The 22,134-nt window shown below is 34.8% G+C and overlaps 3 protein-coding genes across 4 annotated transcripts; 2 read left to right on the top strand and 1 right to left on the bottom strand.

The window, feature by feature from the left end:
- On the top strand, positions 1 to 6,728 carry LOC125824939 (protein TIFY 8). Its single transcript, XM_049504287.1, has 6 exons — positions 1 to 803; positions 1,430 to 1,617; positions 1,769 to 2,214; positions 2,312 to 2,399; positions 5,696 to 5,927; positions 6,290 to 6,728. The coding sequence occupies exons 1-6, from the start codon at positions 563 to 565 to the stop codon at positions 6,376 to 6,378; spliced, it is 1,284 nt and encodes a 427-aa protein (XP_049360244.1). The 5' UTR covers positions 1 to 562; the 3' UTR covers positions 6,379 to 6,728.
- A 3,890-nt stretch (positions 6,729 to 10,618) lies between these two features.
- Positions 10,619 to 11,673, top strand: LOC125824945 (mitogen-activated protein kinase kinase kinase 20-like). Its single transcript, XM_049504295.1, has one exon. It carries the CDS (start codon positions 10,629 to 10,631, stop codon positions 11,592 to 11,594), a length of 966 nt encoding a protein of 321 aa, XP_049360252.1. The 5' UTR covers positions 10,619 to 10,628; the 3' UTR covers positions 11,595 to 11,673.
- Positions 11,674 to 12,650: 977 nt separating this feature from the next.
- LOC125824931 (ABC transporter G family member 32-like) lies at positions 12,651 to 21,313 on the bottom strand. Of its 2 annotated transcripts, XM_049504274.1 has the most exons (24): positions 20,983 to 21,313; positions 19,986 to 20,106; positions 19,802 to 19,890; positions 19,637 to 19,721; positions 19,010 to 19,169; positions 18,845 to 18,921; positions 18,703 to 18,753; positions 18,237 to 18,327; positions 17,830 to 18,131; positions 17,468 to 17,746; positions 17,039 to 17,355; positions 16,762 to 16,922; positions 16,551 to 16,654; positions 15,981 to 16,134; positions 15,584 to 15,706; positions 15,409 to 15,503; positions 14,988 to 15,317; positions 14,616 to 14,906; positions 14,396 to 14,479; positions 14,184 to 14,317; positions 13,868 to 14,095; positions 13,499 to 13,670; positions 13,133 to 13,387; positions 12,651 to 12,959 (listed from the first exon to the last, which is right to left on the bottom strand). In XM_049504274.1, the coding sequence occupies exons 1-24, from the start codon at positions 21,228 to 21,230 to the stop codon at positions 12,687 to 12,689; spliced, it is 4,224 nt and encodes a 1,407-aa protein (XP_049360231.1). In that variant the 5' UTR covers positions 21,231 to 21,313; the 3' UTR covers positions 12,651 to 12,686. The 2 variants fall into 2 exon arrangements, with proteins under 2 accessions (XP_049360231.1, XP_049360232.1); XM_049504275.1 differs by lacking the exons at positions 19,802 to 19,890; positions 19,986 to 20,106; positions 20,983 to 21,313 and having other exon boundaries at positions 19,010 to 19,162.
- Positions 21,314 to 22,134: the final 821 nt, after the last annotated feature.

Here is a 22,134-nt window from a genome sequence, read left to right as displayed (position 1 = left end):
GCAGAAAAAAGAAAGAACCCCACTATTATTCTCCTGCTTTCTCCCTTCCCAATGCTTATGTCTCTGTATTTTTTTTTGAAGGCCATAGTAGTATAGTAGTAGATGTGAGTGGGCAATAGAACCAAGAACACAGAACCCATTTATGTATGTGTAAGAAAAAGCCAGTCACTTTTGCATTTTAATGCCCCTTTCTCTCTCTTCTTCTCTTCACCTCAATGCTTGTCTGGTTTTGAACCAATTTTTTTTCTTAAAGGTACTACCTTTATCTTCTTTTTACCCTTTTCTTGTATAATATCAAGGCTAGTTTATGCATATTTTGAATTTAAATCATGTGGGTAAACTTGTCTGCAAAAGTTGATGCAGATAAGCTCACACTGAAGTACAATAGCTGTGAGTTGTGACCTTTTCCCCCTCTTTCTTGTGCAAAGATTATTGTTTTTTTGGTTCTTTCTCACCCCCATCCACCTAACTAGACTTGAGGGGTAGTTAGTTATGGAGTTTGAAGGAGATAATTGTATAGGGATGAAATGGGTTTGTTGGTGATGGTACTGTGTGTTCATGTATGGCTCACATCCAAAGTAACAAAAGTGTTAGTGGTACTGCAACTGCAGCAGATGAAGTGAAACCAGCAGTCACTACTTTTCATGATTTTTTGGGTAAAGGGTATCCTCAAGATTCATCTCCGGGGATGTCTGGCAGAGTGGTGTTGCCGTCAGAGGCATCTCCGTCTGCTTCTGTCTCACTTGGTGCTTCTTCTGGGGGTGGCCGTGGCCCCATTTCCACTACTTCTGATCTGGGTTCTGGTAAGTTAAAACCAACCCTTATTCTCACCTTTTTTCCAGTTTCATGTTTTGTACTCCTTTTTCTTATGCAATTTGAGGGGAAATGGAGGTTGTTAGCTATAAATTTCTTTATTCAGTTAGTACTTTCATGAGCATATATTTTGTTTTATCATGCTGCTGCTTTACTATTATTTATGAGTATATAAGCTTGATGTTTCTTGTGATGTGTTTTTGTACCTAATTAAGCCTATCTTGTAAGTGGTAAAGCAAAGAGAATGCTTGTTGTGGAGGAAGTTTGCTTGAGATAATTGACTGATTTGGTAGCTTTTGGGGAAGCTTTCCTTTAAAATCAATAGGCATGTGAATCATGTTCTATTTTAGTATTAGTTTATGAAAACTTTACTCAACTTTTGAACTTCTTTTAGTGTTGTTATCATTTGCCTTTGATAAAGGGTGAAATTTTCTAGCATTCATATATGGGAGTTCCATGCATGTTTGTTGTTACTAGAAAAGAAGTTAGCTTAAAAGAAAAGTTTTTGAAGTAACAAGTGATTGAATAGTTCTACTTTTGATGTCGCACGTTGCTTTTCTTATGGTTATTCTGTATGCAATTTGAACAGTATTTGATAATTTCCTTATCATTGTAGAAAGAGTTGTAGGAAATCATTTTGAAGGAGTGCCGTTCTATGGCCTAAGGGGTGAACTTTCAGGGCCTGAGACAAGTAATCGATTGTTGGGAACAAAAAGAAGCAATTCTGACTCTTTGATGGGGTCAACGAGAGATAAATTTGCAATGCTGCGATCAGACGCATTGGAGAGCTCACATATGCAGAAGGTCTGTATTTCCTCTTTTACCTCATACATTAACCAAAGTTCAGGAAAGCAGAAAAAAAGGAAAACTGTTCCTAGTTGTTCTTCTGTTGGTTGTATATCTTCCTATAATGCCTGCTATTTACTCTGATACTGGTAGTTTTCTTCAAGTTCAGCTACTACGAAATGCAGGGGGTGAGCGGCGTGGACGACCACAGGACCAAGAAATGTCCTTTGTTATGCATCCAATGAGGCCACTTCATGCCTCTTTAATATCACAACCATCCGCCACTGGTAGAACTGATGTCAATGCCTCCAAGTGGGATCGAGTTATTCCTGTCAATGTTGGTCCCACCTTGCAGTATCCTCCACGTGCTAGTCATGGTTTACCTTTTGGATATCAATCGTCATCCAACAGGTTTGGAGATGCTAATGCAGGACCTTCTAATATATCTCAAGCTGCTGATGAAGGATCAAGGACAGGAATCAAAGGATCCGGAATATTGAGTTCCATTAATGCAAGTGGTGGAATCTCTGATAGAAGCCTTTCTGGGGTGCCATTAAGTGGTGCTAAGCAGAAGTCTACACTTCACTTCTCTGACCTAGAATCTTCTAACCCGTGGTAATTTTAGTAGATACTGCACAAACTGCCTCTTTTGATGTCTGTCTGACCTTCTCTAATTATATCATTGAGACTTCTTGATGTTGTTGCATGATAGTCGGCAAGGATCGTCACCTGCTGGCTCTCAAATGACTATATTTTACGGGGGTCAAGCCCATGTTTTCGATAATGTCCATCCCAACAAGGTTTGTCTTCTGCTTTACCAAATCACACTTCTCTTCTGTGTTTCTACTGTTTCTGTACGTCTTTGTGTTGTATTTTCTTTTTCTTTCTTTTTGAGCAGATTGGTGAATAATTTGGTGTGTAAGCCGACTAATAAGTTATTGTCTAATTGCTCACTTGTCTAAATTTCTCAGTCTACTATACCAGGTATATTGTGCGAAATAAAAGTAACATGCTTCAATAGTAAATAACATGTTTAACGTGTGACATTATAATCCCTCATACTTACTTGACTATGGTAATAACTGATGGTATCCTTGGCGATATAATTTTTTATTTGTTTAGTTTTGATTTGGAGAATTTTGGTTAATCAATTTTCTAATAGAAGAGGGAATTATCTTACTGAAGAAGTTTTAGTTTGCTGTAAAGAAGATAGTGATGGAAATAGTACTGGTATATATCAAATCTGAATGCTAGGCACAACCGTAGACGAAAATAACATGCGGCATTGTATAAACTATCAAGTAAAGCAAGTGATGAAGTTATATGTTGTCGGGAATAACTGTTCTAGATACTCGTTTCAGATGAGACACATGACACAAAAAATACTATCATTCCAATGTTCCTGCAACTGACTAATTCTACGATGCCTTCTTCTCATAAAATATGTGGATTTCTATAAACTATTCCTTCACCATTAAGCCAAGATATCTGGGCCAGCTGTGCTCATAATATATCATTGCGATGTTCCTGCAACTGACTAATTCTACGATGTCTTATTCTCATAAAATATGTGGATTTCTATAAACTATTCCTTCACCATTAAGCCAAGATATCTGGGCCAGCTGTTCTCATAATATAGTTCATGAAAACAACTAAATATCAATGCAACAGCATAGAGTGATTGATGTTTGAAATGATTCATTGTCTTTTGATGCAATGGTTCCCTTTAGTATTATGTTGTTTGGAGAAGTATACACAGACTCCAGGAAGGTCGATAGAGGGACAAATATTGCAGATTAATTTTTTTTTTCATGCTCTTGTGATTAGAACAAATAATGCCTCTTTTCATATAACTTGAGATATTCGTTAGTTTAGGAAGGATGCCAATTAGGTGATCTTGTGAAACAGCCAGACCACATCTTTGCTTGGTTAGGTTTTGTCAGCTTTAACATGTGGATATCATATTTTACAGAGAGGAAAGTAGCATAAAACATATCATATTCTTTTGATAAGTAAAATCCTGCCCAAAACCCCCAGACCAACAGTTAAGAATGGCTCTTTTTCTCACTCTATTGTTCGAACTCCAATCTCTTGGTAGGAGGTGGAGGATCTTTCCATCACCAGTCTTAAAAATAACAAATTAACTGCATACAAGAGCCTTTAGTATGAAATATAATTTCTCAGTTGACGTTGAGAAATGGCATCGGATACATTAGGAAAGTCCTCTAGCAATAGCTATGAGTTTATATGTGAAGAAATGCTGAGCTACCTAGATTATTATAGACCGTGAATCATGTTATATTGTTTTGACTTTTGACCTTATGTTTGGGTTAGCATTAGTAAGTTCTGACATTTATATGAGCTTTTTGTTCACCTCCTTGGTGTTATAAATGTTTAGTCCCGCATTTGTTGACTCCTTATATAGTCTTGGACAATCCCTAGTTAGCTAGCTTATGGGTTGAGTTAGGTCCAAGGGCATATCTTCACAGGGTATCAAAGCCAGACCCATCAATCCATGCTTTTGCGTTTCTCAATGTTTGACTCCCGTAATCCACACTCTAGTTGAGTTATGGGTGGGGTTAAGTCCCACACCGGTTGAGGGAATGAGTTGTGGTTTCCTTATATGGTCTTGGGCAATCCTCCTGTCGTGCGATAGCTTTTGAAATTGAGTTAGGCCCAAGAGCCGTATCTCCACAATAAAGTTTATCTGGACTTTTCGAGGAAAAGATTTATCTTAAAACTTAAATGTTTTCTTAACTTATTCCAGATCATCTGTACAAATTCTTTGATTTCTCTTCCCTAAAGGATCCTAGTTTTATTGTAATTCATGAGTAAATTCTTTTTTTTCACCTGTTAGTCTTCGTTTTGATTACGGTTAAACTAACTTAGTAATGCATTAATGTACTTGCAATATCCCTAGTACACCAGATTATCTTTCAATCTGTTTTTGAACTGTTGGGGACCGAGTATCCTTGTTCTTTAAGTGAACAGTATTGTCCTTAAATATTTATTCATTTTATATATTCATTTCTTGAAACCTAAAATGAAGGCTAAGGGGGTCCCACAAAAAGCAAAAAATCTTTTGGTAAAATCCTTGTTTTCAAAATCATTTGATTGTTGCTCTCCGAGTCGAAAGTTGTTGTCACATAATTGTCGTTTATTTTTAGGTCTGAAGGAAGTTCTTGGTGGAAGTCCTTTGAACAAGGGAACCGAGGTACTTAGTGTTGGATTTTGGAAAGGTGTAAGTCACCCAGCGGAATAAAAACATGAACTAAATCCTTTCCTTGTCGAACAAAATATTTATCCAACCGGTACAACGTACTAGCAGAAGTAATAAGCCAATCCAATCCAATCCAAATGCAATACGGGCTAAATTAACCAATGATAATATCAGCAGCGAAAGGGACAAATGATACCAAAATTTTAACGTGGAAACCTTTCTGAATTAGAGAAAAATCATGGGCCAAGAGGAGCAACTGCAAGGAATTTACACTATGTAGGCCTAAAAAAAATATTGCAAAGATCACTACAAAACTCAAGAAATAACCCTCTTTTGGTTTTCCAACTCACTATGATATCACTCACTCAGTCACTCTAACTTCCCCACAAACTATTTTCTTATACACAGTTTGTGCAATTGCTCTCTCTCAGATATAACTCTCTGAGATTTCTCGCTCAGTTGGTGTGATCCAAATGAAGAATGAGGGCCATCTATTTATAGAATAACATGTCAATGTCATTAGTGGTATAAGCAAATGATGGCAATGCCAATAATTTCAACGTGAAGAGATCCTCGTTTAGTTGGCCAAATCTACATACTTGGGGATGGAGTGCATTAAGCTACAAATATATGCAGTGAGGTGCAAACAGCATCATTGTTGTCTTAACATTCAATTATATTTTTTTTAAAAATTCTTTTATCTCCTACTGCTGAAAAGTGGCAAAAGGGGAGAGGGATTTTCCTAAATTTCCCATTTAAATATTTACAATAAATCGCATTTTCTTTGTTATTTGATTAGACTCTTTGAGATTGTAGAATCAATCAAGTTCTAAAATTCTTTAGCATAACATGATCGAGTTTCCTGCTATGTATCAGGCAGATGTTATAATGTCCTTAGCTGGATCAAATGGAGGATCTTGGTCAACAACATATGCTCCAAAACCTGCAGCAAGGCCATCAACTGGAGAAAATTATTCACCTAAAGCAGAGAATGAGACAACCAAGGGCAATAACCTAGCTCTAATAAGAGAGTTACATGGCAGGTCATCTGGCAAAGCAGGTTTCACCCATGGTTTTGGTTCTGGTGATCACATTTCCATCCCTCAAGGTAATAAATTTTACTCTGTTAATAGATGTTTTTATGCTGACTGCAGCAAGGCTCTATGGAATGTTAAAATTCTAAGACAACAGAATAGCATATATATAAGTGCGCAACACAGTGTTGCCATTTAATTGAGAAATGTTACGTTTTGCCTCATAGAATTGACACAAGTTGCACGAGGGTTGCCTATGTTTGACAAGTGAAATTTGTGGACCCAAAATCTTACATAATTCAAAACTTTTTGGCTATTTAATCCGTTGTGCATGAAAATATTTAATCATGCCAGTTGATGTTCATATTCTCTGAGTTCAGACAGCACATTTCCTCCAAGTCTTCATGTTATTCAAATATGTTATTGTTATTTGTAGGTGTCCTTCGAGGGGTTAGCACAACTAAGGAAGCAAAAACTGCAGTGCAAGTAGCAGAAAACGTCACTGATGAAAAAGGAGATATGTGATTCAGACTCCAAATAGGGCTGACATTGTCACAAATCCATCTTACTTATCTTCTATTCCTTTATTTTTCACTACTTTCACCCCTAGAAACCAGGTGAACTACCTATTGAAGCCAAACTTCCAATCTTGTACCGCTCTTTGTTTAGTTGTTGAATCAATGGAAGTTTAGTCGGTCATTCCAAAAGAAATGCAGCTGATGTTTTTATAGGCTTGCTTAGGCCTTGAACTCTCAAGAGATGGATGCTCCATCTGTTCACTAAATGCAGTTCCAATGCTGATAGCAAGGATGGTTTCACTCATCTGAATTCTGTTTTGCCTATTCTTGGAGTGAAATGGCTACAGAGGAGTCATTCATACATCTTGAATTGTAGTTTATTTATATTTGGCTTCTTATTCCAACAGGACCTTATTAAAACCTTGAAATTCAATAGATTTCTTTTCCTTTATTTTCAACAAAAAAGAAAGAAAAATTCATGTGTTATAATCCTTTGTACAAGTATTCTGAGTCTTCTAATGATGCTCCATTAGGTTGTGTGTGTGAAATAAGTGCATATTTTACCTGTCCAAGTAACGAGAGGGGGGTATGGTTGCTAGAAAATGGAGAAGATGAAAGGGAAAAAAGTTTGGCAAAATGAGGCTATGTATCGTCCCTTTAGGCACAACGTTCTTGCTGAGGTTTGTCCAGCCATCACGGGAGTACAAGTTCTGATACCATATTTTGTCACGACTAAGTCCATGGTTGACATATATTGTTCACTTTGAGTCTAGGCTTGTACGAATTTATCTTTTGGGCTAAGCCACATTAAATCCAAAAGCAAACGTACTCTCCTATTTCATTATGGGATTTGCCTAAGGTGCCATGTATAGAAGTTTGTGATTTTTTATTAATTGGGCGATCAAATAATGAATACAATGAAATAATAAAGTTTAATAAAGAAATAACATATATAATAAACAACTTATTTAACTGCTTCTTTTCTATTTCATTGTTTAATGTTCAATGCTATTCAAATTGTGTTGCTGATTCATCAATTATGTTTATGTATCTAATAGTTATCCTTTTGTGTACTTGTCTTGTACATATCAGAATAAATATTCCAAAACATGTTTCTTATGTTCATTATTGGATATTTGTCATAATGTCTTTTTCAGTATCTATGGTCCAGGCAATTAATGGAAACTAGCAATACAATATACATGATTCTGTAATATAATTCAGTTTTGTTGTTATGATTTCATTAATGTGAGTGTATCTGCAACTATATAATTTGGATGTTCCCAAATTTGTGTGCTGCACTTGTTATTGACGATTATAGAAACAAATAAATCTGAAACATCACTTTATGCATTTTTATATGACAGGGAAAGTTTCCTGATATATAGGAGGAATTAACAATCAAAGCATGAGCTTGAATTTCTGAGTACTAATAATCACCTAACAGTAATAATAGCTCTTGATAAGAGTGTTCTTTACTTTATATTGATTTATAGCCCTTCTGCGGCTTCTGCTAACGCGGGATGCTTTGTACATCAAACTGTCCTGCAATGACCATGCTTGTAGTAGAAAAACAGAACTTTCAAATGATTTGTCAATTTTCTCTCTTTCTTTTGAGTAGTTTGTTGTGGTACTTGTTATGCCTATCTGGCTAACCATATCTTGTGGCTCTCAATTATACAAAACTTTCTTTATTTTTGCTTTTTCAGTACTTGTTTGAGAATTTACAAAGTATGTAGAGATATTCCAAAAGGTTATTGTGTAGTATTATACTTGAGCCAAAGTTTATTTCAAAGACTTGTTAACTCCAGCTGAGGGAGAATTTGGTTGTAATCTTACAATACCCTGACAAAGAGGAGTTTGGAGGAAAGCCATATTAGATATTTAAGTTAATTGTTCAAAATAATTGAATTTTTGAAACTTTTTTTCAATGTTCAAAATAAGTTAATTGTTCATCAATGTTTAAGAAAATTGTTGGAAATTACTTTATTTGTCCTTTATTTACATTTTCTAAGTGATAAGTTCAAGAGAGTTAATTACTCATATTCATGATTTTACTTTGAATTAATTCTATTTTCAAATATAGTATAAGAATAACTAAAAGGGCAAAAGTGGAAAGTGACGTTCAATTTATGTCTTAAATTTCTTTTTCTTAATAGGTATATATTGTCTCACAAATTTAATTAATACTTATTCTATATTAAGTGGATTTTTGGGGCTTTATTCATTGTTCAAAACTTCAAATAATTGAATTCTTTAAAGTTCAAGATGAATGTTTGAAATTTTTTCATATTTGTCTTTTCTAGGAGATAATATAATATAACATAAATATAGTATAAAATATAGAAGATATACTAAAATGGGTATATTAAAAAAAGAATAATAGAAAATTTAGAAAATTCGTAGGTTAAAAATGTGAGAAAATCCATCTATTTATAGTCAACAAATGGTAGTATGAACATGTGTTTGTTCTGTTTTATCAGAAAAGTCACGACCCTTTGAAAAGGTCGCAATTCATCGAAAAAGTCACAACTCTTAGGTAAAATCACAATCCTTCAATGTGAAAAACTGTTTGTTTTTAATATAATATAATATAATAGTAATGCATATGACATAAAATAAAAGATATGAGTTTTAAGTTGGAGGTATTATAATTATTTAGCATTCAAGTTAGAGAGTTCATGATTTTATTGTAGTATAGAAAATAGATAGATAGATATAAACATAGAAGATATACTACTTTTAGTTGTCATAGTTTTCTTTTTTAGAGTCAAACGATAAAACCTTTGACTAATGTAATCTAATTTAACTTTGAAAATTAGTCAAATTGACTTTCGAAAAGTGCAACATGACAACAAAAAATGAATGGAGGGAGTAGTATAGAATATTTATATTGAAAAAAAAATAGACATTTATATAATTTCCATCTATTAAAAGTAAAATAAGGAAAACATTAATATAATTTTTCCTACTAGCACTATTGGAACAGAGGAGGAAGCAGAAACAGGGGATGAGAGGAACTAAAAGGCACCTGAATCCCTACTTAATTAGGGATTTGGGCACTGTTTACGAGGTGATCACCGTCCCCTATGGAAATCATCATCCAAATTTGGAGAATGGCAAAAGATTTCCTCAGAAATTGTTTCCAAAATCGCGTTTTGTGGAGAGTTACATGTCCATCTGTTCACTAAATGCTGATACCAAGGATGTTTGAATTCCAACACTACTCAAATTTGGTTGAACAAAGGTTCTATATATATGTGTACGCAGACCACCTACAATATCTAAATAGATTGTTTTCGATAAACTCTCGGCTTAAGAAAAATCATTCAAAATAGTCTAGGAGAAAGGTAATAGATATACAAAAATATCATATAGTAGCAGGACAATAACTACAACAAAATAATATGATAGTCAAAAGTACAAACAACCACAAATAGTGACAAAAACGGGAGGAGAAGAAACTATCTACCCTAATATGCGTCCTCCACAAAGGAATATACACCATGAATATAGTTTATACGAAAGTTTTTGGTGAGATAAATTTAGGTTCAGACTATATCGAGTTATCTTAACGTTGGCAAACATGTCACAATTCAATGACCAACCCCTTTCACAAAAATATTTAATTTACGCTATTCTTATGTATATAATTTTTTACTTAATTATTTATAAATAATATTGATATTCTTTTACAAAAATATATGTACAATCCAACATGAAGTGATGACCAATTATCTTGACCACTTGAGCTGATAAGTACATGCAATGTACGTGTCGAGAGACTAATAAATAAAAAAATAACAAATAAAGTGGTTAAGAGAGAATATTGAACAAATAAAATAAGACGGAAATAGTATTGCACAAGAAAATAATTTTATATTAAATAATAAGGATGGTAAAATAAGTACTATTGTGTTAAGGATTTTGAAATTGTAAAATATAATTGTGTTATATAAGTAAATGATTCGTTATTCAAGTGAATGACTTATCATTCAAGTTATCAACCCTTTTAATAAATTACAACTTATTTAACTGCCTCTTATTTTATGGTAACTATTTGAATTTTATAGAGCTGTAAATTTCCATTTATTAAAAGTAACTAAATAAGGAAATATTGAATATAATTTGTCTTACTACCACTATTAACAGGAAAACAAAAAAAATTAGGAAACTAATGTCCTATATAACTCTACACTCACAAAAACACGCTCAAACTATTCCAAAAAAAAAAAAACAGTCTGAAATTGTTCTGCAATGGCAAAAAATCAAGAAGCAGAGATTATGTGGAAGAGGGGTAGAACATTAGGGCAGGGAGGATTTGGTTTCGTTTCATTGGCTTCTACTACTCATTCTCCTCTCATTCCATCACTTATTGCAGTGAAGTCTTGTATGTTGAGCCATTCTCACTCTCTTGAAGATGAAACTGAGTTTCTAAGAATGTGTCAAGATTCTCCTCATGTTATTCGATCTTTCGGAGTTAAAGTCACCCAAGAAGATGATATACTTCTTTACAACTTGCTCTTAGAATATGCCTCTGCCGGGAGTCTTGCTGATCGTCTTCTCAATAATGATCAACTAGGGTTGCCTGAGTTTCAAGTACAAAAACACACCAAGAATGTTCTTTTAGGGCTGAGGTTCATTCATCGGAAAGGGATCATTCATTGTGATATAAAGCCACACAACATTCTTCTTACTTCTACTGATGATGATACAGAGGAGGTGGCAAAGATCGCTGATTTTGGGCTTTCGTTAACTTTGGAACAGAGCTGGACGCAGAAACAGGGGATGAGAGGAACTAAAAGGTACATGGCACCTGAATCCCTACTTAAACAGGAGTACGGCCCAGAAGTTGATATTTGGGCACTTGGATGTACTGTTTATGAGTTGATCACTGGGACACCACTATGGGAATCATCCAATTCAGATCCAAAGTTTGATGATGTATTGCAACGAATTAAGTACGAGGAACCAAATTTGGAGAATGACAAACTGTCTACAGAGGCAAAAGATTTCTTGAGATATTGTCTGATCAAGAATCCAAAATCGCGTTGGAGTGCAGGACTGCTATTGAATCACTCTTTTCTGAAATCAGCTGACAGTGTCCTGCCTCCAAAGAAGCGGAAGAGGCAACATGGTTACATGTCCAGTTTACACAGGCCGCAACAAAAGAGAGCATTCAGAACACAGCCACACATTCGTCATTTGGTTATAGAACACTGATGCAGATTCTGAAGACGAAAACTCAAGTTTTTAGATAGATTGACTATAGAACATTGACACTGTATTATTATATATGCTTATAGTTATTCTTTTTTGTGTTTCTTGTACAAATCAGGATGTTACATGAAATAATCCAAAACATATCGTATGTTCATCCATGTATTTTTGTCATAATGTGTTTTTCAATATCTATGGTCCAGTCATGTGTCTGATGAATCTCATAAACACTAAATTGGCTCAGATATTAGGAACAAATACCACCTCAGTTAATGCTAATATTTCATACGCGAGTTTATTAAGAAATGCTAAACCGGAATTGAATGTTTCTTCAACATTTGTAACAAATTCATTTGCAGTGAGAAGCAGAAGAGGTGAAAAAATGTGATTATTATTATATATACATTCATATATGTGATACAGAATTTGATCCATATATATATAATGAATGTCACAGAAATTCATGAGAAATATATGTATTGTAGTGTATATATATATAGTTGCATCCTTATTCTCTTTATATAACCTGATCAATGAGTCAAAACTAAAGCAGAACCCTGCAAAAGAAATTAAATGTGTGTTAGCTCTTTTGTTAAATTAATAATTGCAAAATTGGTGTTCTTCAGCTAATAGCAAATTCAGAATTTAAATAATAAGATAATTTATGGCTAATTACAAATGTCAATTAATCCACGTATAATCAAAATATAATCTATGTATACTAGCTAGAAAAAGTAAACAGTAAATTTGTCTATCATTATTGTGAGAATCCTTTGTTTATATCACAAGTATCAAAAGTCTTCCTTCTTTCTTAAACTTTGTGTTCATTAAGTATGTGCAGGAAAATGAAACATCACATGATGAAGGTAAACGACAAGGGATTTTTACACAAATAGCCAGTCGGATTCAAAGATTTTCTTTTTAGTCGATATACATAGATTATACACTGATTATACATATATTATACCTCCGCTGGCTATTTTTTTGTTTAAAGTATTGGGTGGACACTCTTCTTACAATCACAAACTCTATTGATGAAACAAGAATTTGCAATGTATATTACCTTAGTGTTAACTGCCATGCCTCTTATAAACTCTATCTTCTCTGGAAGTTGAAAAATTTGATTGCAAAAGCAAAGGTTACTGCAAAGATTATACAGAAACCAATAACTGCAACACCAGCAGTGCCTAAGAATTCCTGCCTATATCCAAACTGTTCTTTAATGAACCTTTTTATTGATACTGTATGAACACCATCAGCAAGCATAAGATGTTCATTTACTTCTCCGTATTGTGATGTTAAAAGTCCATATAAACTCCATGCTACTGGATTAGCCCAATAGTACCATCTCCAATAAATAGGAATTCTCTGAAATCAGAACAATGAAGTTAGTGAATAGGCAAATTCCAAGATTTAGTGACTTACTCCCTCCGTTTCAATTTGTATGTCTGGTTTGACTTGACACGGAGTTCAAGAAAAAAGACTACTAACAAACATTTGTGTCAGGATGGTAGAGATTAAAGAGCATGATAGAGCATTACCATTCGAGAAATCATGAATCCGCTGAACAAATTCCACATCATGTAGAATGGTGCAGCAAGAATTGCAGCAATGTTATGGTTTGGAGAGACTGAAGTAGTCATCATACCGAAGAGAGTGAAGTATAGGAGTGTGAAGTACATGAAGTATATGTACCAAACGAACTTCGAGACGCTCCACTCGAAAGATGCCATGAAGTAGAATATGGTACTATATATTAGTGTTTGAATGAAAACATATGGAAACTCAATTGTGACCTGCAAAGACAGTAAGGTTATCCAATTTAGACAGGCAAATGCATCATTCATAGACCAAGTCTTACACCGAGTCATATAGAAAAACACACGAAGAATATAAAGATGTCATGCCTGTGCAAATGCAAAGGGTAGAGCTGAGTACATCCCGGCTGCTCTTTCACGATATGAGACGAACCTCTCAATAAATACCACAGGTTGGACAGAGGAAGCGTTCGTGATTCCAATGAAAAGAACAGCTGCATACATGGATCCCATAGCATTTAATATGTCCTGCTGAGTACTCCTGTGGTGAAAAGGTTAGCAGATTAAGTGAAAATAATTACTAACTTGTATTGAGGAGAAAGTTTTAGTATGACAGCATTTAGTTTTCTGATTATGAGGAATCATTTGAATAACTTCAAGTCTTGTGCCAAAAGATCAAAATGAGTGAATGGATTTATATTGTTTTGAATGGTAAAGGCAAAGTTTCAAGAAAGAAACCTCTTAGAACCAAACTTCCAGCATATACTTCCAAACATCAATGAGATTATGACCGTGTAGAAGAAGCGCACAGCAGTATATTGTGGATTGCGCCAGTAGGACAGGTTTTGCTTCCATAGACATGCAAGAAACTGTCCGAAAAAGGACTGAGAGTACTTGCTTGAGAAATATAGCTCAGCTGAACCTTCTTGTGGTTTGCTTAAACTTTCAACCATTTCCTCATTTTGCCTGAAATGACAGAAACATTGTTAATTATTGAAAGCACGAATCAGATAATTTCTTCATCACACACACAGAGGGAGAGGGAGAGAAATACTGGAATAAAGTTGATTTTCGATATATGTCAGCAAAATCTACACCGAGGCGATTTTCTTCTGCTGAAGAAGTAACTTCAAGAACCCAAGCTGCAGGGTTCTGTCCAGACCTAATTCTGTGTACTCCTTGAATTGCCTAGAAAATTACAAGTGGATTATTTATCATGCAGTTTTAAGGCATAGAAAGCTCTGAATTGATCAGTTAAAGGATTACCTCAAAATACTGAATAAGATTGCATGATCTGTTCCCTAGTGAACCAGCATAAATGAGCTGTCCACCTCTTTTCATGAGCAAAAGCTGCATACATACAAAGTAAAATCATGTCTTACTTGTGATGAAAACTAAGGTGATAGCTATATGTAACTACTAAAACTGTAACTGCAGTGTTTGATTCAAGATTTGATATGTATTGAGCAAGATTTAAGATGAAAACCTCGTCAAATGATTCGAAGATATCTATACTAGGCTGATGGATGGTGCAGACGATTGTTCTTCCAGTGTCGACAATGTTTCTCACTGTTCTCATTACAATGGCTGCAGACCGGGCATCTAGTCCTGAAGTAGGTTCATCCATAAAAACTATTGAAGGATTGGCTACAAGCTCAACCGCAATCGTCAACCTTTTCCTTTGCTCTGTTGACAATCCATCTACTCCAGGTAGGCCAACCAAAGCTCGACGTAATGAAGTTAGTTCCACTAACTCCATAACCTCTTCAACAAAAGCCTGCAAAAGAATGGTCCTTCCTCAGGTTCTGTATGTACAGATTATGGCATTGTCATAAGTTCAAAGAACTATAACGATTACCTTTTGTGTTTTCACGTCAACCTGAGAAGATAACCGGAGCCAAGCAGAAAACAGTAGTGACTCATGGATAGTTAAGCAGGGGGAATGAACATCATTCTGTTCACAATATCCGGATACTCTTGCAAAAGTTTCTTGCTTCTTCGGGTGTCCAGAAATATAGATATTGCCTGTTATATGTCCACCAGTTTTCCTTCCAGCTAAAACATCCATTAGAGTAGTTTTACCAGCACCACTGACACCAACTAATGCAGTAAGCACGCCCGGCCTAAATGCACCAGTAACATTGACTAGTAACTGCAGTTTATCTCCTAGCCCCTGTAGCTTAAGCTCCTGAAGAAATAATTTCGTACACTAATAAGGAATTCGCTGTAGAACATATTACATTTCATTGGTTACTGTAATTGAACTGCTGTTGGTTTACCATGGGAACGTCAACGTAGTAACTAATCTCCTTAAAACACATGGAAAGAGGCTCGAATGGAAGAACCATGCCTCTTCGTTTCTTGATCTCTCTTCCTGCCAACAGACCGGGAATCATGAATATCTACTCATTGCAACTAAAAGCTAAACTCAAAAGTGAAAATGCTTTAACAAACCAGTGAATGAGTGTGAATGGTTCAAAAACTCTCTAAATGGAACCATGTTATCTTCACTCTCTTGTTCCTTGTCCTTGTTCTGGGTGTTTTTCTTTGAAACAACTGCTTGTTGGCTCCCTAATGCTGCAGAAAGTTGTAAGAACATGATAAATTCCCAAAGAACTTGCATCTTGTTTCCTTGTATTAAAACAATAGGTATGAAAAGAAACTAGAACAATTGGCATTGAGAGCAAGTCATGTTAACTAGTAATACTAGAGCATCCAAACATCTTTCTTTTGCACAATTCTTTGCGACAGCTAGACTTCCTCTCTAAACGCGTCACAATAAAGACTTGTAGAACCAGAATATTGGCTATTTAAGATGATAGTATATAGGATTTTAGAAGAAGAAACTTACGGTTGAGGTAAGTCAGAAACAACGTGAAGAGGACGTTGAACACTATTATATACCCAATCAATGCACCAACACCGATCCAATACCAATAGTTCTCTGGAAACAAGCTGCGAACCTTCAATAACATCTGACCCAGAGATATGTTGTCCCTAAATCTCTGCCAGTTTAAAGTGAAAAGATAAATTTATATCCAACAGTAGTACTGATTAACAAATGAGCAACATTAGTAAATAGTAGTCCAAACATATTTTTATCTGAAGCATCAACACTTTATAGTAGTCATTTCTTAGTGTTTAAAAGAATTATACAAGATAGAAGGCCTTCGACACCATGTGAAGAGAACAGTTGTTTTTCCTCAGAAGATAGAAATTCATAAAAAAAAGGAAGAATACATGCTAATATATATCTCATTTTCATGAATAGACACTGAGTTTGACTTACTACACCTGAATTTTTCATTGCTAAGTTGGTGATCCCTTATGTTCGGATGTATTAAAGTGTAGATTATTAGCAAGTCTTGGACTGTAATTTGATATGAAACAGACACAAACAGATACCAGAATACCAAATTACCTTATCCCAAGAATGGCCACGGAACTCATTTACTGAAGCTGAATTCTGGGCATACATCAAAGGGGAAAACCAGTAACCCCAAATCCACCAACTTGGGATGCTATCTGTAACAAAATGAAAAGTTCAACTACAAACTAATTGAATAAAAGCCATTTTCTCTCAGGGTGAAGTAACTAATTCATTGATGAGCCAAATTGAGAGTGCAAATGACCTCTTGAGATAACAAATCCTCCGAGAGCCATGACTACCAACATTGCAAAAGATCCAAAGGTATTAGCAACTATCATATTTCTGCCTAGTGATGCCATCACACGGAAAAGTCCTATTGACATCTGATGCAATGAGAAATACAACAGAAACTGACGGAAGCACCTGTAGTTATTAAACAAAATGAGTTATCTTACCTCTATCAATGGTGAAAAGCTAATACAGAATATAAAACAAGATGAAACGAATAGAACCACTTGTCAAAAAAGTTAAAAAGATACCTGGTTATTTGAGGATCAAAGCCAACCACATAGTATGTAGCTGCAACCCAAATAATGGACTCTAAAAGTGATGTGGGAATACTCAAAAGCCAAGACGGAAGAGTATATATCCAACATGGGTAGAAATGTAAATCTCTCTGCTTATAAAGAACGGGAAGCTTGGCTATCAGCATAGGCACCTCCAAGAAACCATTGAAAAGAACCATAAGAATTGCAAAGTAGAGAGCACCGAGGTAAACAGCTCCATCTTCAAGTGTATCATGATGCATTGTTGAACGGAAGAACACACTCATCATTATCAAGATAATCAGAAAGAGCTGCAAAATGGAAAACAATATGTCCACCTCAACAACTAACAGTATAATTCTAAAAGGGATCTAAAGAAGCAAGGTGATTTTCTTTTGCAAAGAAACTGTTAAGAAATATGACCTGTGTGACTTTGAAAACGAGCACAGCTGAGTTTCGCTTTAATAATAGCAACTGCCAGTCAAAACTGATCTTGAGAAGCTCAGACTTTTTCACACCATAAGTACTAGAGGATAGAGCTGCTGGATGACTGTCACGTTTGTCGAATGGAATTGCCAGTTCTTGCGCCAATGCATTACCAGCATGAAAGGATTGAAACCCCTCAGCAAACTTTGTTACTGATACATAGCTGTACTGACTATTGAGAAACCAATACTGCCCTTGATCTTTTTCAGATGTTAACTGTGCAGAGATAACAAGATGACAACCCAAATAAGAGCACTATCAATATAGCATCAGTCAAATGCTTGAACTCAGACAATTACCTCTTGAAGAAAATCAGCAACATTTTTCCTGGAGGGGCACTTGAAACCCATAAATTCAAAGAACTCAAGAGCAGTTTCACGGGGACCTTGATAAATGATTTGGCCCTCACTTAATAGAATTATATCATCAAAGAGAGAGTACGTTTCAGGGTCAGGTTGCAATAAAGAAACCAGGGTAGTCCCATCAAATGCGCGAGTCGTGTACTTTAAGTACTTGATGATTTGAAAGGTAGTTGAACTATCTAGCCCGGTTGAGATTTCATCCATTAAGAGTACCCTTGGTGCACCCATTAGTAACTCACCTGCATACATGTCTCACAACTTCAATAATCCAAGCAATGATTTTTTTACTTTTTTCGATAATTTTAAACAAGCAGATGTCAGCTAGCAGAAATGAAGGCAAGTACCAGTAGTGAGGCGCTTCTTCTGTCCCCCTGAAATCCCTTTGAGCATTTCATCTCCTACTAATGTATTCGCACAAATATCCAATCCTAAAATCTTTGCAGATATTTCAGAAGGATATAAAAAAAATGCCCAAACAATAGTCCGCAAAGCACAATGAAGTCTATAAAGCTAATATCTTATATCCAGAACATGATGCTATTGATTATTGAAGCATAGTACAGAAGATAAAACAACAATGATTTCAAGAAATGGACCATAACTCTTCCTTATAATCAACTTATATGTATCTATCACGTTGAGCATGTCCGGTGAAAAGTCATGCATTCAGTAAAGAAATATAAGGTTCATAGTAATTAGTAGCATTTTGACATGTAAAACTAACATAAAGAAAATTATAGGTCCATATGCAGCATGTGGTATGAATGTAGAAAAAACAATGAATTTAATAAAGCCTCACTGCTAACATACCTTTAGAATGTAATCTACAAATATACTTGTCTGTTCTCCCAATGCTACTGCCTGATAGAAAACAATTACATCAACATGAGATTGATGAAGTGGTTTCTCTACACATATAACCTAGAAAACAAACTTTACGCAGACGCCATACCTTAATAAAAATATCAATATCTTGATCAGGAATTATTCCAGCATTTTTCTCTCTTCTTAGAAGTTCCATAAGCAAATCTGCCCAGATTTTGATGGTTCTATATCAAATTCAACTAGAAAAAGTACCGTAAAGTGCATGGCTGATTGTAGCAGGTCTAGAAAATACCATGCTTAAATCCGACACCCTGGCAACGTCCAGAGAACTCAAGTGTCTCCCTTACTGTCATTTCTGCAATGTGTGAATCCCTCTGGCTGACATATGCAGCCGTCCTTTGAGGAACAAACTCTGTCAGATCATGTCCATTGTAGGTAACTCTTCCTGACATCTTCATAGTAAGTTAACTGCATTAATGAGGGACACATACAATCTTTTCGAAACAAAAGGTAGCTACAATGTCATCTTGAACAAAAAAAAATCAACTTTTCAGCAATATTTGCACCAAACAAATATGTTTATGATGAATTGATTAAAAATATTTGAAGTATTATCTCATGGATATTCTAGTATTGATATCAAAGGACGAATAGCATGTACACTTGTTTTCAGCTTCCAGTACGGAAAATCAGTCATTATAGAATGATGCATGTCATACTACCACTTAAAACCAATTCATTAGTAGTGCATTTGAAGCTTTTATGTTGTTAAGTTATATGCACTGACAGTGTAAATATAATTACATAATTAGTTTGGTTATAAAGTAATTTCAGGTTTATAGTGCAAAAAGTCATTAAAAATCATTTCATTTCCAGTGTATACTAATAGCATTGTGATGGAACAAGTAAAGGTTTGTACCATCAAATTCTTATCAAGACGGCCAGCAAGTGCCAAAAGCAATGTTGTTTTTCCAGAGCTAGGCGGACCCAAAAGCAGTGTCAACCTGAAAGACAAGACCACCTCAGGAGATTCCAAATATAACTCATGGACACGAGACACACTTCATTGGAGCTCAAATCGTACCTTGATGGCCGTAGAAAACCACTTATGTTGTTTAGGATAGATAATTTCTTTCTCCGACTTGGGAAAATCCTCAACTGTCTTAAGGAAGTCTGTTTCATTTTAATTTTTTAACAACAGAAACATTGTCAGACTCTAGTCACTATGAAATCGTAATTTAGCAAACACATGAGAGGTGCAGGCTTACCTCAGTCATGTTGAATATAAAGTTGGGAATAGTAGGCAATGCTCTGCTTCCTACATGGACCATTGCATCAACTTTAAGATGCTGAAAGCAAACCTTAACTTTTGGGAATTCCAATTCCACCCTGAAAGTAAGATTAGTTTGATATGTTTAATATTAACCAAATACAATGAATAATGCTGAAGATCATATGGATGAAAGAGGTTTAAGACTCTTAACACTTCACATAGCTCTTTCAGCTTCTTGTTGTCCTAATGGAACTCATATTTAAACACCATTATGTCGTTTATAGCTCGTGTGAGCACGTTGAGATGTTTTCAAGTTTATACTATCTGAAACTCACTCCTAAATGAGGCCTGGTTACCATCAAGAATCAATTTTTCAAAAAGGTAAGTTCTTGCCTTTCATACAGGATATACTTATAATGTTAACCATCAACATAAGCAACATGAAGACTGAAATGGTCCTTTTCTTTCGAGTTTAACTTCTATACACTGACAATGTAAAGGAGTTTTACACTATCAGATCACCTTAAAGATAATATCGATAAATGTCCATATTAAAGGGCTAAGTAAACCGGAAAATAAGGTAGTTAACCCTGCAACAATAAGTTAAAATACACTAATGGCATGAACTCTTCAACAACAACAACATACCTAGTGAAATACCACTAAGTTGGGTCTGGGGAGGGTAGAGTGTAGCAGACCTTACCACTATCTCGTGGAGGTAGAAAGGTTGTTTCCGAATGGCATGAACTCTTCGACACTATATAAGTTATCCTTTTTCCTTTTTTGCTTTACCATAATTATTATTTTATTTCTTGATAAATGAGGGATAGGAGGAAATTACACCTTCAATGTCCATTCCATCAAAACACAAACATTAATATTTATGCAAATGAAAAACACCAAAGAAATTAGTAACACCTACTAAGCACAAAATACACAAATACAACTTATAAACCTATATTTGAAAATGAAATTTAAAAAAAAACACTTACTTCTCAAATCTTTCCTTAACTCTTTTGAAGAACATCTCTGTATCTTCATTAATAGCATTAATCAACACATCCAAAACTTGCTTCTGTTCTTCACCTTTCATTTTTCCAACATCAACTAAAGCAACCTCTCCACCAATGCCTCGAAAGATCGATGTCCGTGCTCGTATATAAGTAGGAGAACTTTGCAAAGCTGCCAACACAAGATCCTCTTCATTTTTTCTAGCTCCATTTTCACCTCTTGTTGACATAGTTAACTAAGCCACAACTAGAAATTTTTTAATTTTTTTGAGGAGAAATCTATGATATATGATTACAACAAGAAAGTATAGGGGAAAATGATATATGAGGTGGTTAATGTTAGATGTGTCAATATTCCAACAACTTTTGTAGGCTTGAAAACTTTTGCATTAATTTGATGTGTTAAGTGTTAGTAGTTTTTTCCTCTCTACTCCCAACCAATCTTTACAAATCTCTATCTAAAAGCATGCATGAGAAAGTGACATTTTCAGAGGCAGATAAAGTGTAAGTTAAGACTTTGGTTACAAAATACTATTTTCAATTTTTTCAATAGTATAAAGACTTTTGTTGGAATACACAAAAGTAGTTAAAACAGTTGGGAAAAAGGTAAGGTACCTTCAACATTTTCCCCCCACTCACAACCAAAAATAACATAAACTAAGGCGAAACTAGAATTTCAACTTTATGAGTTTGAATTTTATGACGGTGATTTTAAGTGATAGTAACCGAGTTCTAAATATTCAATAAATTTATTAACATAAATAAACTGTTTGAGCAAAATCTATTAGATTAATTCAACCGATCGTTACTAGCTCTGCCCTTGAACATACAACGTCCATTAAAAAAAAATCATAAATACAAGTTACTTTAATTTTACCAAGTTATTCCCTTTAATTAAAGTAGAATGATTATTTTCTCTTTTTTGATATTAAGGGTATATATATATATAGTTGGAAATAAATGTCTACTTTAGTCTTGAATTTTTGGAGTGATAATTATTTGGGAATGCTTTATTTTTTTAAGCTAAAAGTGATTGTTAATTTTGAACTATCAAGTGTTATTGGACAAATTTGAAGAAGAAGACAATAAACATACTTCAAGTTTCTTTAGAAGGTCAATCTATCTTTTTTTAGT

Source organism: Solanum verrucosum, unplaced genomic scaffold, assembly GCF_900185275.1.
Source record: "Solanum verrucosum unplaced genomic scaffold, falcon-dt-bn FXZP01000086.1, whole genome shotgun sequence".
In the NCBI taxonomy this organism is placed as follows: Eukaryota; Viridiplantae; Streptophyta; class Magnoliopsida; order Solanales; family Solanaceae; genus Solanum; species Solanum verrucosum.
Note: the sequence above shows the minus strand (reverse complement) of the source record. Positions and strands in the feature narration are given on the sequence as shown.

Coding starts and splice junctions, on each gene's coding strand:
- LOC125824939 (XM_049504287.1), top strand. CDS start 563: ATGGCTCACATCCAAAGTAACAAAAGTGTTAGTGGTACTGCAACTGCA. Junction 1,618..1,768: donor AGAGCTCACATATGCAGAAG/GTCTGTATTTCC, acceptor CTTCAAGTTCAG/CTACTACGAAATGCAGGGGG. Junction 2,215..2,311: donor CTAGAATCTTCTAACCCGTG/GTAATTTTAGTA, acceptor GTTGCATGATAG/TCGGCAAGGATCGTCACCTG.
- LOC125824945 (XM_049504295.1), top strand. CDS start 10,629: ATGGCAAAAAATCAAGAAGCAGAGATTATGTGGAAGAGGGGTAGAACA.
- LOC125824931 (XM_049504274.1), bottom strand. CDS start 21,230: ATGTCAACAAGAGGTGAAAATGGAGCTAGAAAAAATGAAGAGGATCTT. Junction 18,328..18,702: donor TTGTAGATTACATTCTAAAG/GTATGTTAGCAG, acceptor ATATCTGCAAAG/ATTTTAGGATTGGATATTTG. Junction 15,504..15,583: donor CCATTCACACTCATTCACTG/GTTTGTTAAAGC, acceptor GTCTGTTGGCAG/GAAGAGAGATCAAGAAACGA.